Genomic DNA, 14,503 nt, shown 5'->3' with positions numbered 1-14,503 from the left:
ATTTGGATCACAGTTGGACAAAAGCAAGAGGGGACAGGACTCTGCACGCCCCCGGAGGTCCAACATCGCCACCCAACCGCTCGCGCTCCACGCTGTACCTCCTACAGCCGCGTGGCCGGGAACAAGCGTGCTATCGGCAGGAGCCAGGGTTTGGGAGGACATGTGGCTGGGCTGCTTCATCCCCCCCCGGGACTCCGGAGAACGAGTCTGAGTGCTGCCTGCCACGTGGACGCCATTAGAGAAGGCCTCATCTTTACCTTCCTATGTGTCTCCTCCGACTTCAGTTTTACGTGTGGAGAACGTGTCCATGTGTACAGGCTTCGTTCCCCTTGAACACAGCCTCCCCACGCCTTACCAGGCCCTTCTGTCGTCCCCCACACTGCCCCCTCCTTCCCACCCCGGCATTCTAAGCTCTCTCTTTGCTATCAGCCAAATCGGGTTTTAAGTCTTGAAGGAAAGAGACAGGAATGGACCTCAAATTTTATGCTGATGATGACTTTCTATCATCTGGGATCTAGGGCACCGTCCTCTCTTGAGGGCATCACCTAACCCCCGCAGTCAAGCCTCACCCATCTCTCACACAAAGCCGCACATACAAATAAAGAGACTGGCATTTAAGAATTTTTAAACAGAACTAAATTACCTTGAGTTTAGAAAAATTACATCACATACTAAGTACAAATCTCAGGGACTGTCTTGTCATAGAGAGGCGGATGTAGCCCTCATGAACATACATAAAATCCTAATGAGGTCTGTTGGTATCACTGAGTATTTTTGGTGAAATTTCCAGAAATATTTTATTACTCCACCAATGTTTTCAGAAAATAAAACAGAGGGGCGCCTGGGTGGCTCAGTTGGTTAAGCGACTGCCTTCGGCTCAGGTCATGATCCTGGAGTCCCGGGATCGAGTCCCGCATCGGGCTCCCTGCTCGGCAGGGAGTCTGCTTCTCCCTCTGACCCTCCCCCCTCTCATGCTCTCTCTCTCTCATTCTCGCTCTCAAATAAATAAATAAATCTTTAAAAAAAAAAAAAAAGAAAAGAAAACAGAGAAGGAAAATCTAGCCTTCCCAAGCGGATCCTTCCTTAGTTTCACAGCTCTGGTCATCTGTCTTCAGAAGTAGAGCAGTAAGACCACAAAATTCAAGTCACAACATGAAACTCTTCATTATTTTCTCATCTTATTTACTTCATTAGCAGAGGTAAAACTAAAAAGCAAGCAAACATTAACAGAAAACCAGATTCTTTCCTTTTAGAAAAGCCAAAAAAGGATTCAGCACAAGATACTGGTATTTTAAAAACATATTTCACCAATATGGATTTTTACAATTTCCTAGAATGAGTAATAGTCCCTCTGAACAATAATGAAACTCAATTTTGATTCTGAACACTAAAATGATCCACATGTACTGTTAGGTCATGTAACCTAGAAAAGTATTAAATTATTTATAAATCCAGTAATTCATGTATTAAATGGGAACAGCATGAAACCATAGCTACTGATACATGCTAGGTATGGTATTAAGTCCTTTACACGTGCTCTGATTTCAACATCACAATGACCCTGTTAAGAGGTTTTATCCTTCCAGCTTTATAATTAAAGATACTAAAGCTCAAAGAGCTTAAATGAAGACGGGGCAGGGGAGGATCTGGCTGCCTAGTCAGAAGAGCGTGCAACTCTTGATCTCAGGGCTGTGAGTTCACGCCCCATGTTGGGTGTAGAGATTACTTAAAATAAATAAAGGAAATTACAAAAAAAAAAAAAAAAAAAAGACAAGGGGACTATGTCACATGGTCACAGCTGGGTCCTTTGCCCTGAAAAAAACTTAGAAAAATTTTCAAACTAGTGGCTAGTTTGAAAATCTCTCTAAATTAGAGTAGTAAAAATGTCAGAAGGACAACTGAATGATGGTTCCTAAGCTTTTTAGTGAATGGAAGTTACTATTAAAAGTAAGCAGCAGTTCTGTTATAAATGCCAGAATGTCATCACCAAGTAATCTTCTTGGATAGTATTTTTAGGGTAAAATCAATGGCCCTAGTTTTGGGGGAATACTTCTTATCCCCAAGATAAGACAGGCAACAATTCAGTATTTTTTTTAACTCTCCCAACATCTTTGATACTTTCCAAAAAGAGAATCAGTCTCCTTGATCAAAAATATTGTGGATCAGGGTGCCTGGGTGGCTCAGTCGTTAGGAGTCTGAGGTCACGGTCATGATCCCAGGGTCCTGGGAAGAGCCCTGCATCGGGCTCCTGCTCAGCGAGGAGTCTGCTTCTCTCTCTGCCACTCCCCCTCACTATCTGCGCGCTCTCTCTCTCTCAAATAAATAAAATCTTTTAAAAAATATTGTGGAACAACATATTTTACAGAAATTTGAGTTCTTAAAAATACAGTATGAGATTTGGGTTAAAACATTTACCCCACTTTTGGTAAAAAGAATAGCATGTAACATTTTCCTTGACCACCATTCTGAATTTTTTAAATGCAACGTAACATTTGATTCAGTAGGGAGACTAGATGACAATGACCCATGCTCTTCTCTCCTCCCTCTGGGGTCATCATATCTCACCAAGCAAGCAAGGCATGCTCCACCATGGGTGCGAAAAGAAGACTCCAAAGCCTGCCTATCAAGGATGCTCACGTGGGCAATCAGCAGGTGTGCACACTGCGCGCAGCCGTCTGCTCACAAAGAAGTGTGCATATGTCCTGACGGCCTGCCTGCCGTGCTGCCCCACCTTTTAACTAGAGATTTTCCCCAAGCTGGTAGCGCTAATGGAGAGTCCCCTGAGGGCTGCCAGCAAGCTCATCCACCAAATAGGCTCTCACTTATGTCCTAAAGAAAAGCTTCCGTAAACCCAAATTTGACCTTTAAGAGGGAAAAAAAAAATCCACTTTATCTTTTTCCTTTTCCCAGAACAGAGCTTCAGAAAACTCAATAGAATAGTTTTAAAACTTCATCAAAAATCACTTATGAAGTAAAAACTGCATATTCTCTATTTAAATAATTTAATAATTGGCTTTCGCTTGCTAACCTCCCCACATCGGGTGCATCTTCCAACCTGTGGTGTCCTAGTCAGTGACAGGCAGGTGCCAGTCACCCATCTGCTGACCCCTCCCAGTGAGGTTTAAAAAAAAATAATCTGAGAACCGATGAGACACAGTATTAGTTCAAAGAAGCATGGTCTCTGGACCTCAAGGAGCCTAAAGTCAACGCCACGGATGCGTATTTGGATGGTGTTCTCCAAGATTTAACATGGTGCCGACGTCACAAACGCAGAAGGTACACAAATGAGAACACTGTCGGGCTGTGAAGCCGAAAAGTGACCACTTTAAAGTTCTTGTTCCTGAACTAGGAACAAGAACGATGCTCCAGCTCATCAAAGCTTCACCTGCTGGACCTACTCGGATGGACTGATGTCGACCTGCAGCCTCAGGGTGAGGCAGGTGGGACACACGTCAGTCCCGCTTTATAGACGGGAATCCCAGTGCCTTAGTTTCTACAACGAAAAGGGCAAGAAATCCATTTCCTGCATCTACCAATGTCCAGTATGTCTAAGTATGAGAGCGGCATAGTCTCTGGACGGCTCCATGTCTGTCATCAAAAACTAGCAGCTCGCTAAGGATTACCTGCACATCCAAATGCTGTTTTAGTCAAACAAAACAAAACAGAAAGTGTAGTTTTTGTTCATAACGACACTTTGATTTTCGATTCTTACAGTTCTCCCCATGCTACATTATATTTGTCAGGCACCTCTCACTTTCTAGTCAATTATATGATTCTCACAGTCTTTTCCTTTGTCTGTCCCGCCCGCTAAATGGAAGCTCTATGGAGGCAGGTTTGTTCATTCACTGACATCGGTATATACCTTCAAGGCCTAGTAAGAGACTGGAACAAAAACCATACTCAATAAGTATCTGCTGAATGAATGGATTCCTCATCTATATTCCACACAAAGTTAATTAAAAATACCTACTAGCAGTATCAGGAAGTTAAAAACAGACATGCCTAATGAAATTTCCTATAGAAACACACATGTAGGGGCTCCTGTCTGGTGCGGTTGGTTAAGCGTCTGACTCTTCATTTCGGCTCAGGTCGTGATCTCAGGGTCTTGGGATCCAGTCCCGGGTCAGGCTCTGTGCTCAGCGTCAAGTCTGCCTGAGATTCTCTCTCCCTCTTCCTCTGCCCCTCCTGCTTGTGTTCTCTCTCTCTCTCCCTCTCAAATAAATAAATCTTAAACACACACACAGAGATGCTAAACAGACTGAGGTTCTTGTTAACATGAGAAGAAAGCAGCTGCAGCCGTCTGTGTGGCCCTTCCTTAAGCCCAGCGATGCTTATTTTCTCTTCTAAAAGGTCAAAGTCCAGAGGACTTGGGCTCTGGAGCTGCATGGCCCAGAATGACCACAGAAGCAGCTAGATTCAGAGTTGCCCCTTTTTCTTTAAATCAATTAAGAACTCACCTTTCATCCTTCTCTTCTAAGGCAGCCATACCTGCTTTGGGGAGTATGATGTAAATCTCAGTGAACCCACTGTATTTTTCTTGTATGGCCCTTATTTGAATTTCTGGATTACGATACCAGTGAAAATGATTCTTTATGCCTCCCCCACTCAACGAGCAGTCTACCTCACAGATCATGAAAAGCAGACTTTTACAAAGGAAGCCCTGAAAAGGCACGGTTTGTGAAGGAGCAATTATGGCTACAATCTATTAAGTCTGCTATCAACTAAGAAAACTCTGTTACGAAGGTGTTCACTGGGCCCCTGCTCCAGGAGTGGCCAAGGCCAGCAGCTCCACAGCCCCAAACCCTCCCATGCTCACCTCCTGCAGCCCAGTCCTGAGAACTAGAAACTGGCTTAGAGCATTTCCAATGGAGTCCCTAAGGGGACTCTTGATGGGGCACTTGGAGAGCCTCTGGCTATCCCCAGCCTTCCAGTCTGTCACTATGGCCTCAGACTGTGCCAGAGGCTAACGAGAATATCCCAGATGGATGCGAGGTGCCCTCTCCCATTTCCAGAAAATGGAGAACTCTGCAAAACTGGAACAAGAAGAACTACGGTCAGTAGTCCCAATCCTGACAGCAAACCTCTGGGCAATCAAATCCTACATTCCTGTCAATACCCCCACTAGCAAAGGTGAATGATGTTTACCTTGCCCTGCCCCAAAAATGCCTTCTAAAAAGGCAACCCAAATGTCTATCAATAGACAAACGACTGAACCCAGTATGCTATATACACACAGTCCAGTTTAAACAACTGTAAAAGGAATGTGGAATCTCTGTATGTACTAATATTCTGTTCTCCAGAATACTCTTAAAATGAAACAGCAAGCAGAGAAAATGGAAAATACATGACTGTTTATCTCAGGGAGGGAGGAGAGGAGAACAGATTGGGGTGGGGGGGGGGGGTGAGAGAGAGAGAGAGAGAGCGCGCTATTTTACAAGTATAAGAAAAAAAACCAGAAAACTAAAGAAAACAAAAACAAAAAAAGGTTTCCTTTGGTGGAGGAAAGGTACAGGGTTGAAGAGGAAAGGAAAAAAACTACCTTTTTTTTTTTTTTTTTTTTTTAAGATTTTACTTATTTGCGAGAGAGACAATGAGATACAGACAGCATGAGAGGGAGGAGGGTCAGAGGGAGAAGCAGACTCCCTGCTGAGCAGGGAGCCTGATGTGGGACTCGATCCCGGGACTCCAGGATCATGACCTGAGCCGAAGGCAGTCGCTTAACCAACTGAGCCACCCAGGCGCCCAAACTACATTTCTTTGTACTTTAATTTTTTTTAGTTTTTAGCCCTGGAATGATGTACACGTTTTACTTAATACTAAAGCAAGATTAGGTGGTTGTTTTTTTAAGCTTTACAACTGTAAAATGAAATGAAACATGATCTGGAGTTTCAAGTTGGCAGGAACTTGACCCACACAGAGAGGAGCTATTCTATGTGATTTTAAAGCACAGTTACAGGATTGTATGTTCCTAGGGGCATATACCCTTAGGACAACAGAAGTATTAGATTACATTTGGTAGTCACAGTGTGGCAATAACATCAGTGTTAAAATGTAAATAAGCAATTACGCTGATGAGAGTAGGAACTCAGATTTTTAGTATAAGGAAAAGGAGACACATATATAAAATCAAAGAAAAATACCTGTAATCCTAAATCTGAATTAGAAACTTTAGTATGAAGTCATGACATCTTACTTAAAAAAAAAAAAAATTATCTATACACGTCTTTCCTCGATGTGTCTGCTGAAGAGCACAGAAACACTGACCCAGCCAGGAGCAGCAAGCTTCTGTAGCACCCTGCGCCTTTCTCCCACGCAAAGGAACCAGCACACTTTGAAGAAATGGCTGGCTCCAGATGTGGAATAGGGACAGACGAGCTGGGCCTGAAACATCCTGTCTCATCAGCAAAAAGAGAACCTGCAGGACTGCAGTGCACAGATTCAGGAGCCAATCTGAAGACACTCCCATTGGGTCTAAGATGAGAAAGTTTCAACTTCGTAAGAGATTTTTAAAAATTTGGCAATCAATTGAAACACATCAAATGTTAAAAAGCAAAGGTGTTTTGTTTTTTTTTTATCAGTCTGAAATGACCAATGGTCATTTTTCATTAGTCTGAAAACTGGTAAAGGACAAGAATCAATCATTTATCCTTTTCTTGTATTAACTATGTTCTCAGGATAACCAAGAAACTGATGATGGGACACTTCTTTTTATAGAATAGCTAAGTTGATAAAGAAGAAAGGATGTAATTAGAGTGTCACCATTTTGCAACTGTGATAAAATACTAGATCTAAACCATGATCATCAATGAATGCTTGACATCATAAAAAAAGAGGCAGCCAGACTCCCCCAGTAAAACTCCCAGTAGAACTACCTACCACCACCCATGAAGGACTTTTCGCCTTCTTCCTGCAAAATCTAACCTAGGTCTGATAAAGCCTCAAGATCCAGCTCCTAGTTTACAGGAAACACAGGGGAAGGATCACATATTAAATGGTCACCCATGGGTACAACCAGCAAAAGCTAAAATGTAGGGAAATCTTCAGAAAAACACAGTTTCCTCATCTAATAATTAACATAAGGGGATAAGACAAAAAGAGTAAGAACCTATAGATTGAGAAACACAGAGAGATCAACCAATTGCCACATATATCCTGTGAAACAAATTATGAGACAAGCAGGAAAATTTGAATATTGATTGGCCTATTTTTATATTAAAGAATTACTACTCATTTTTTAGGCCTGTTAATGGTATTGAGGTTTTTTTCTAAAGCTTTTACAGGAATACAGATGACAAGATTACTGAAGTGAACCATGGTTCATGGAAATTCATTGTATTATTCTCTCTCCTTTTGGATGCTGAAATGTTTTATAAAAGGTTAAGGGGAAAAAAGTGTTCTTAATTCTGATGGTAGTCTGTGAGTTCTTTTGAGGCCCAAACCCTAGCACCTAGTGGCACAGGGCTGACGTTATACATTTATTATATATATATAATATATATATTATATATATGTTATATATGTATATGATGTCCACACTAGGCCAATATATATAACACATTAACATATATATTAAATAAAATGTTAAATATAAACTATAAAACACTTCTTTTACTGCCCCTACTCCTGACCTGAAGCATGAAGTCAGGTTTGTCACCTCATTTAATTCACCCTCTGCAGGAGTTAGTAAGTACTTTGCCGTCTTACCTATATGTGGTGAGGACTGCTTTCTACAGTACCTGGAGATGAGACTGAGGATCAGAAATATTCAAGTTCAAAGAATCCCTACTGGGTTTTTAGAGATTTTGACCTAATAAGTATCTCATGGAATCACTGATCTTCTGGCCTGCTTTTTCAAAGCCCTAGTTATTCCACTTAGATTTAATCTTTTTTTTTTTTTTTAAAGATTTTATTTATTTTTTTGACAGAGAGAAACATAGCAAGGGCAGGAACACAAGCAGGGGGAGTGGGAGAGGGAGAAGCAGGCTTTCCGCAGAGCAGGGAGCCCGATGTGGGACTCGATCCCAGGACCCTGGGATCATGACCCGAGCTGAAGGCAGACGCTTAACGACTGAGCCACCCAGGCGCCCCCACTTAGATTTAATGTACTAAAAGCTACTCACATAGAGAGCTTTTACAAACGTACCAAAATAAATATCCCCTAATATTTTAAAAAATGGGGTCAGAGCAGAAAGTAAATTAGTAGTTGCCCGAGCCAGGCGGTAAAGGAAATGGGGACTGGGCATGGGGTTCTTCTGGAGGTAATCAAAGTGTTCTGGGATTCGACCATGGTGATAGTTTCACAACCTTGTGAAAACCCTAAAATCCACTGAATCATACACTTTTAAAGGGTAGATTTTATGGTTGTGGATTATATCTCAATAAAACAGATTTTAAAAAACAGGATCAGAGGTATAAATTTTTCAGAAGTTTATTCTTTCACTGTAAACCTTTTACACACACAAAGAAATCAACATGCAAGTAACGTTTTTAACTATTTTAAATTAAAGTTTTTAATTTAGTGGGTTTTTTTCCCTTTTCTCTTCCTAAACAAAATAACAGCAAGCCTAAGAAACAGCAAATGACATCATGCTAACATAACTTGCCAATTCTGGTCATAAAGTAGGAAATACTATAAAATTGTGATGGCACCTACCAACTTCATTTAACCAACACAGCTGGCGAAAGTCTCAGATATTTAACAACAGTTCCAGACTAGTTTGCTGCAGTGCACCACTTCCCTCCCCACTAAAGAGACCCAGCTTTAACTAACCCTGCAGAATTTAAGGTTTGAGTAAAGAGTCATGACAAACTCTGAAAGATCGATGATTTTATTTCTTCGATTAGTTAAAAGGGAAATAGTTTTAATTCTGATAATAACTTAGACAAAAATGATATCAAATGAGACATTCTGTATTAAATGCCTAATAAAGAATGAGTACAAGTAAAAATCATCAACCTTAACCTTCCCCTGCTCTTGACATGCCCGTCTCCAGGAGCTTAACCAAAGAAACAAGCGTTCTTACCACAGATCCAAACTTTAAACATCCAAAAACTGAGGAACATGTGGAATTGGCTTTAGGTCCTCCTATGGACGCCTCTGCTATTTGTAAGTGGAGTCTTTTCATTAAAATCCATCTGTCAACTATAAACTCAGGAGCTGACAAACCGCGGCACGAGTCCACATTACGCAGTTTGTCACTAACTGATTAGGAAAGAGCGAAGGCTACTTTTAAAATTCGGTGTACTACAAGCCAGGAGGGGAATTTTTTTTTTAAGCATGTATTCCCAACTACCTAAAGCATCTTCTTTTCATGAACTTCTATTAACATTCCAAGTGCATTCTGAATTAGACTCACTTGAGCCAAATCATCAAACAGTGTTTACGAGGGGCACCAGGAAACACCACTGGCCACCAAGGTGAGATTAGCAAAAGCACCACAGGGAGCTGTGCCCTAAATATAGCTCCGTTTGACATGCCAAAAGGACACACCCCACATATAAAAGCAGCTGGTGGTGTTATACGTTTAAAATAAAATGTGTTCAAAAGGAGACATCAGATCAGCATATTATGCCTGTCTGAGAAAGATAAAAAATTATCAGCGGAAACACATCCAGGAAGACCATCTAAAAGCACATGACACTCCACACATTTACTTCCTGCTACAACAGAGCAGAAAAATCTGCAAACCTTTGTTTTGTAACAAGTGAACTCGTGCCAAAAAGGTAATATACCCAACGGCTCTTCTGTTCATGTAGAGCGGGCCCCCAAAGAAACAGCCCTAAAGCTTCCCCTCCAGCGCCCCAAAGCCTGAGAGTCTGGCCTAGACGTCCCCACCCTGCAGGAGGGCCAGGATGTACAGGTGAGCGGAGGACCCAAGAGATCACTGGGGCTTTCATACTCCAAAACATGGGTTCTAGGAACTCCAGGGTGAGGGAACAAGAAACCAAGGCAAGGAAATCAGGACACATCCAGTAAGGTCACATTCCCATCAATTTCAGGAAGATGGACTTTTTTTTTTTTAAGATTTTATTTATTTATTTGACAGAGAGCACAAGCAGGGGGAGTGGCAGACAGAGGGAGAGGGAGAAGCAGACTCCCCGCTGAGCAGGGAGCCCAATGAGGGGACTCCATCCCAGGACCCAGAGGATCATGACCCGAGCCAAAGGTAGATGCTTAACCAACTGAGCCACCCAGGCACCCAGATGATGGACTTTTAAACTTTTAAACCATCAGTTGCTTTACTTAATCGAATGGGGAAAAACATCAAATGTTTGTTGAATGACATATCTCACTCACCAGTGCTATCTGACTTATAATGTGCCTACCCGCTAGGAGAAAATGCTTTAGGCACTAATTTCTCAGGAAAATGTTACAAGAATAAAGCAATTAAAATCCACTGAAACACCAGTGCTTTAATGTGTGTGGCAGGTGAGTTAATGTGGTATTTCAGACTCTGACACTGTATCAGAAGCAGTCAGAAGAAACAGTAACACAGAGTAGAAAGTTCAACTTTACCTGAAAGGTACGCAACTTTTTCCTTTAAAATTGGCAAAACATCCATAGCTTTCATTTCATCGTTTTTTCGAAACCCTGAAATACATAAGGAGAAATTCAAGTTACTACGTTGCTTGAGTGACATTTAACTTCTTACCCAGTCTATCCAATGTCAACACAGCAGCTTTCCTCACACCCATTAAATCAGCTTTAGAAATATCATTTCAAAGCATCTGAAAGACTGTGATTACAGAATTATCTTCTATTTTAATGTCAAACAATGATTTGCACATAGACCCAAAGGCTCCGGTACCAAGCTGGCTCCAGGCCACTCGTAGCAATAAAGATCTGGTCCCCAAAAACACAGGATATGAAACCAGTCCAGATCATTTCAAAAATCTTCATCTGAATCCTGTGGATGAATGCAACTAAAGCAGCAATACCATGTTTTAAACACGCGGCTTGGTGACACGCTGAAGCCTCTAGGGGGAGCTCTGAGCCTCCTCCTCCCCCTCCTCCTCCCCTTCCCAGAGTCCGGTGTGGTTAAAAATAAACAGTGGCAGTGAGGAGAGCAGGGATTATAAATAGCCAGGGACTGGCCACAGCTCCCTTTAGGCTCTACCCTTCCAGGCTTTCTGGGTCATGCCCCCCCCCCCCCGGAGGAATGTCACTGGTTAGTGGGATAAGATGGCCCAGTGCCACCTGCTTCAGAAGGTGGCCGAGACCCTCTCCTCAACTGTGAAACTAATTCTCCCCGTGCCCAATATCGTCAAAGGCAAGTGGAGAGATCATGGCAAAGAAGCACGCAGCAAGCAATTTAGGCCAAGCCAACAGCCATCGAAGATAAGGAATTCTTGCAGCCCAAACGTGTCTGGCCCAGCTCACCAGGGCAAAGGCCCCCAAAGTCTCGGGTCAAAAATGTCAATGCTCATAATAATGCCTCGGCATATTTCTCCTGGAGGTCTCGAACAGAGGAAATCTAGGTTCAGGATGCTGGCCATCCTCAACAAAACGAGAAACTATCATTACTGGCTGAGCAATCTCTAAGAAAAATAAAAAGACCACTGTCCCATCGCTATTTTCCTGTTTGTTTTTGCCAAAGTAGTACAAGGAATGCTCCAGAATGGTAGCTTGGTAACACAATGGAAGATGCAGACCTGGATTGAGAGAGCAAGGAAAGCTCTCTCTCAGTGAACTGGGGCTTCCACCTGTGACGTGTCTGAGCAGCCCCTGGGGAACCAGCCCTGCCATAGAGGAAACCTATAAAAAAAATCAACCGTCTCAAGGCTGCAGAGTAACCCAAAGCAGGGAGACACACTTGGGGAAAAAGGGAATGGCACTGGGAGCACTGGGCTGGGGCTTTTAGCCTGAGGACAGGGTGCAGGCTAAGCCACATGGAGCTGCCAACACATGAACCAGGACACAGCTCGGGGCAACCTCAGCAGCTGAGGAGAAATTGTGGAAAGGAGCAGGGGAGCCCCAAATTCTGGGTATAATCTTGGCCCAAATCTCTGACTCTCCCCTGAGCTTCACTTGTAGGAGGCAAGCTCTAAGCTAAAAACAAAGTATCTGACTGAGATTCATGTTGGGGCCCACCACAGACGAGGTGGGGTTCCTAGTTTGAGTCCAGCCAAATTAGCACCCTGCCAAAGCAAGCAAACAACAAAATCGGCACTTTGAGGAAGAATGTAACAGAATCCAGCCTCTGCAATATATCAGTCATAGAAGCAAAGAATGACTAAATTAATGGTGTGATTTGATTAAGTAAATCTCTCCTGCCCACAGAATACTTATATGTATACTAAGAACCCAGTTTAACAGGATTAACCATGATATTGACAATCACCAGAGACACTGCACAAAGACAGCAGCGAACACATCCTGAGGAGGACCCCAAGGTCCAGGAGATAGAGCAGCATGACCTCTCTGGTCATGTAAGGGCTCAACACAGAACCCACACCTCTACATCATCAGGCCATTTTGCTTTCCAATATACCAAGCTTTGTGCTGGCAATCCACCAAGCTTTTAAAAACAGTGGCTATTTATAAAAGGCAAAACAAGAGCCAAGAGTTCTGCAATTTCATCCTTAAGGTTCCTTCAAAACTCTTGAATGGATGCAATCTAGTCTCAGCAATTCACTGCCAGTCGTTGGGTAATTCACTGGACACGTCTACAAAGACAGATTACATCTCAATTCCATCTGGGGTGGACAGAGATGTCAGTAGGGCAAACTACAAAGAGGAATTAGGCAGCACGGCGGCCCTCGTGAAGACAAGTTTATAAATACCTATGGCAAGGCACAGCATGAAAAGTTCCACAAGCAGCCCAGAGTGCTAGGGGCCTGGACAAATGAAGAGGCAAATCAAATGATAGAAACGGTAGGAAGAACTAAGCCTTAACTGTGGATTGCAATTTACAGGGATTTGAAAAGAGGATCCCCCTTCTATTGCTACCAGATAAGAAAACACAGGCTTTCCCCCATTCGCACACTGCCTCTGCCCCCACAGAAGCCCTGGCCAGGACACAGCCAAGCCCTCCGAGAAGGACCACCAGCTGACTGCTGTCCTGGATTCGCACACTCTATAGAAACCGAAGCCCCACTTGAGGGTCTAGCCCATCTCACACAACCCTCAACAAATAGACTATCCTAATCCCAGTGCTGGCACCTCACAAGAGGACTCCGTGACTTACATGATAATTCCAAAGCATCCTTACCAATTCCTGCTGACTCTCTGAAACAACCCATTTATTACCACCCTTTACGGAGTGGATGATGGAAGTTAGAGCTGCCATGTTACAGGACACCCCATGGGAAGAATAGCACTGACGTGAAAACAAGGTGAAATAAACAAAACTTCACAACCAAAATCTCGATTTCCTATGACCCACTAGAAACCACAGACTCACTCCTGTGTTTTAGTTTCTAAAAACTATAGTTACTTTAAGCCTATCAGTTCCTGAATTTCTCCCCTAAATTAAACAAGACCCACAGTTTTGTTAGAGGAGGAAAGGCACACGAATCCAGGGTTAAACTGGTGTTGAAGTGGGTTATGCTTCTATTGTGATATACATACATGTCCAAACATAGAGTAGAATATAAATTCTTCAGTTTTACCACAATATTTTTGTTGAATATGTCACGGAAAAATAGATGGGAATTTCATTAAAATAGTCAAAACTTTTAAAATAGAAAATTTTTAAAAGCAGAAATATAACACTAACCACAAAGAAACTGAGTTTGTGACTATTATGGCAGTCACCTAAGTATTATCTTTAATCTCATTTCCATTTTAAAAAACACACCCCATAAGCAAAAGGCTAAGGAAGGATGTATACATACCATAAAGCTAGATTAAATATATCATGTAACTTTTAATAAAAAGCAGGAAGAACTCAGCCATGAAACATCCTCAGATCAAAAAGGCAGATTCTATTCTATGCCCTGAAGAGCTATTTATGAAAACAGAGTGTGCAACTATTAAAAAAAAAAAAAAATTCCAAATACATGGCTTCTGTGCTATTCCAGTGATTCTAGATTACACGGCAGATAAGACAACTCCTACTGTGCTCCTTCCTCGTGCATTAAAGGAGCTAGCTGTGGTGTCTAAACTTTTGGATCAAAAGGATATGCTCCAGGACTATCCCTATAAGCACACAGCTCCCTCGCCCTCCATGCTCATGGGGAGAGAAAGGGATGGCAAATGCCACCTTGGAGCAATGCTCCTGAGTTCTCAGACCACATCTTTGTGTCACAGACCACGAGTCAGCAGCAGTTTTACTTCTAAGTGCTACCAAGAGAGTTTGAAAATGCCACTAATAGGTAAAAGGGGGTGCCAGAGAAAGACTCTTGGTAAAATTAGACAAAAAGAAAAGCAGGTTGAAAAGTGATAACGAGGGGTCAAAGTCGGAGGACATTTAGTTATACCCGTTTCTTTCTTTCTTTTTTTTTTTAAAGATTTTATTTATTTATTTGAGAGAGAGAATGAGATAGAGAGAGAGCATGAGAG

At 42.3% G+C, this 14,503-nt stretch overlaps 1 protein-coding gene across 3 annotated transcripts in view; it reads right to left on the bottom strand.

Annotated features, from left to right (window-relative positions):
- Positions 1-10,982, bottom strand: part of TRIO (trio Rho guanine nucleotide exchange factor) — a 222,543-nt gene extending 211,561 nt beyond the window's left edge. Inside the window, exon 1 of one of the 3 annotated variants that reach the window (XR_004678030.1) lies at positions 10,517-10,982. Coding sequence is in view for 2 of the 3 variants with exons in the window: in XM_034998849.1 (XP_034854740.1) it covers positions 10,517-10,640 (124 nt within the window). In the remaining variant the exon portion in view is untranslated. The remainder of the gene's footprint in view (positions 1-10,516) is intronic. The other 2 variants (XM_034998849.1, XM_034998847.1) reach the window with 2 other exon arrangements.
- Between the last annotated feature and the right edge of the window lie 3,521 nt (positions 10,983-14,503).

This window comes from Mirounga leonina, unplaced genomic scaffold (genome assembly GCF_011800145.1).
Source record: "Mirounga leonina isolate KUSES-001 unplaced genomic scaffold, KU_Mleo_1.0 Mir_95, whole genome shotgun sequence".
NCBI classification, from domain to species: domain Eukaryota; kingdom Metazoa; phylum Chordata; class Mammalia; order Carnivora; family Phocidae; genus Mirounga; species Mirounga leonina.
This window is presented reverse-complemented; position numbering and strand designations above follow the sequence as displayed.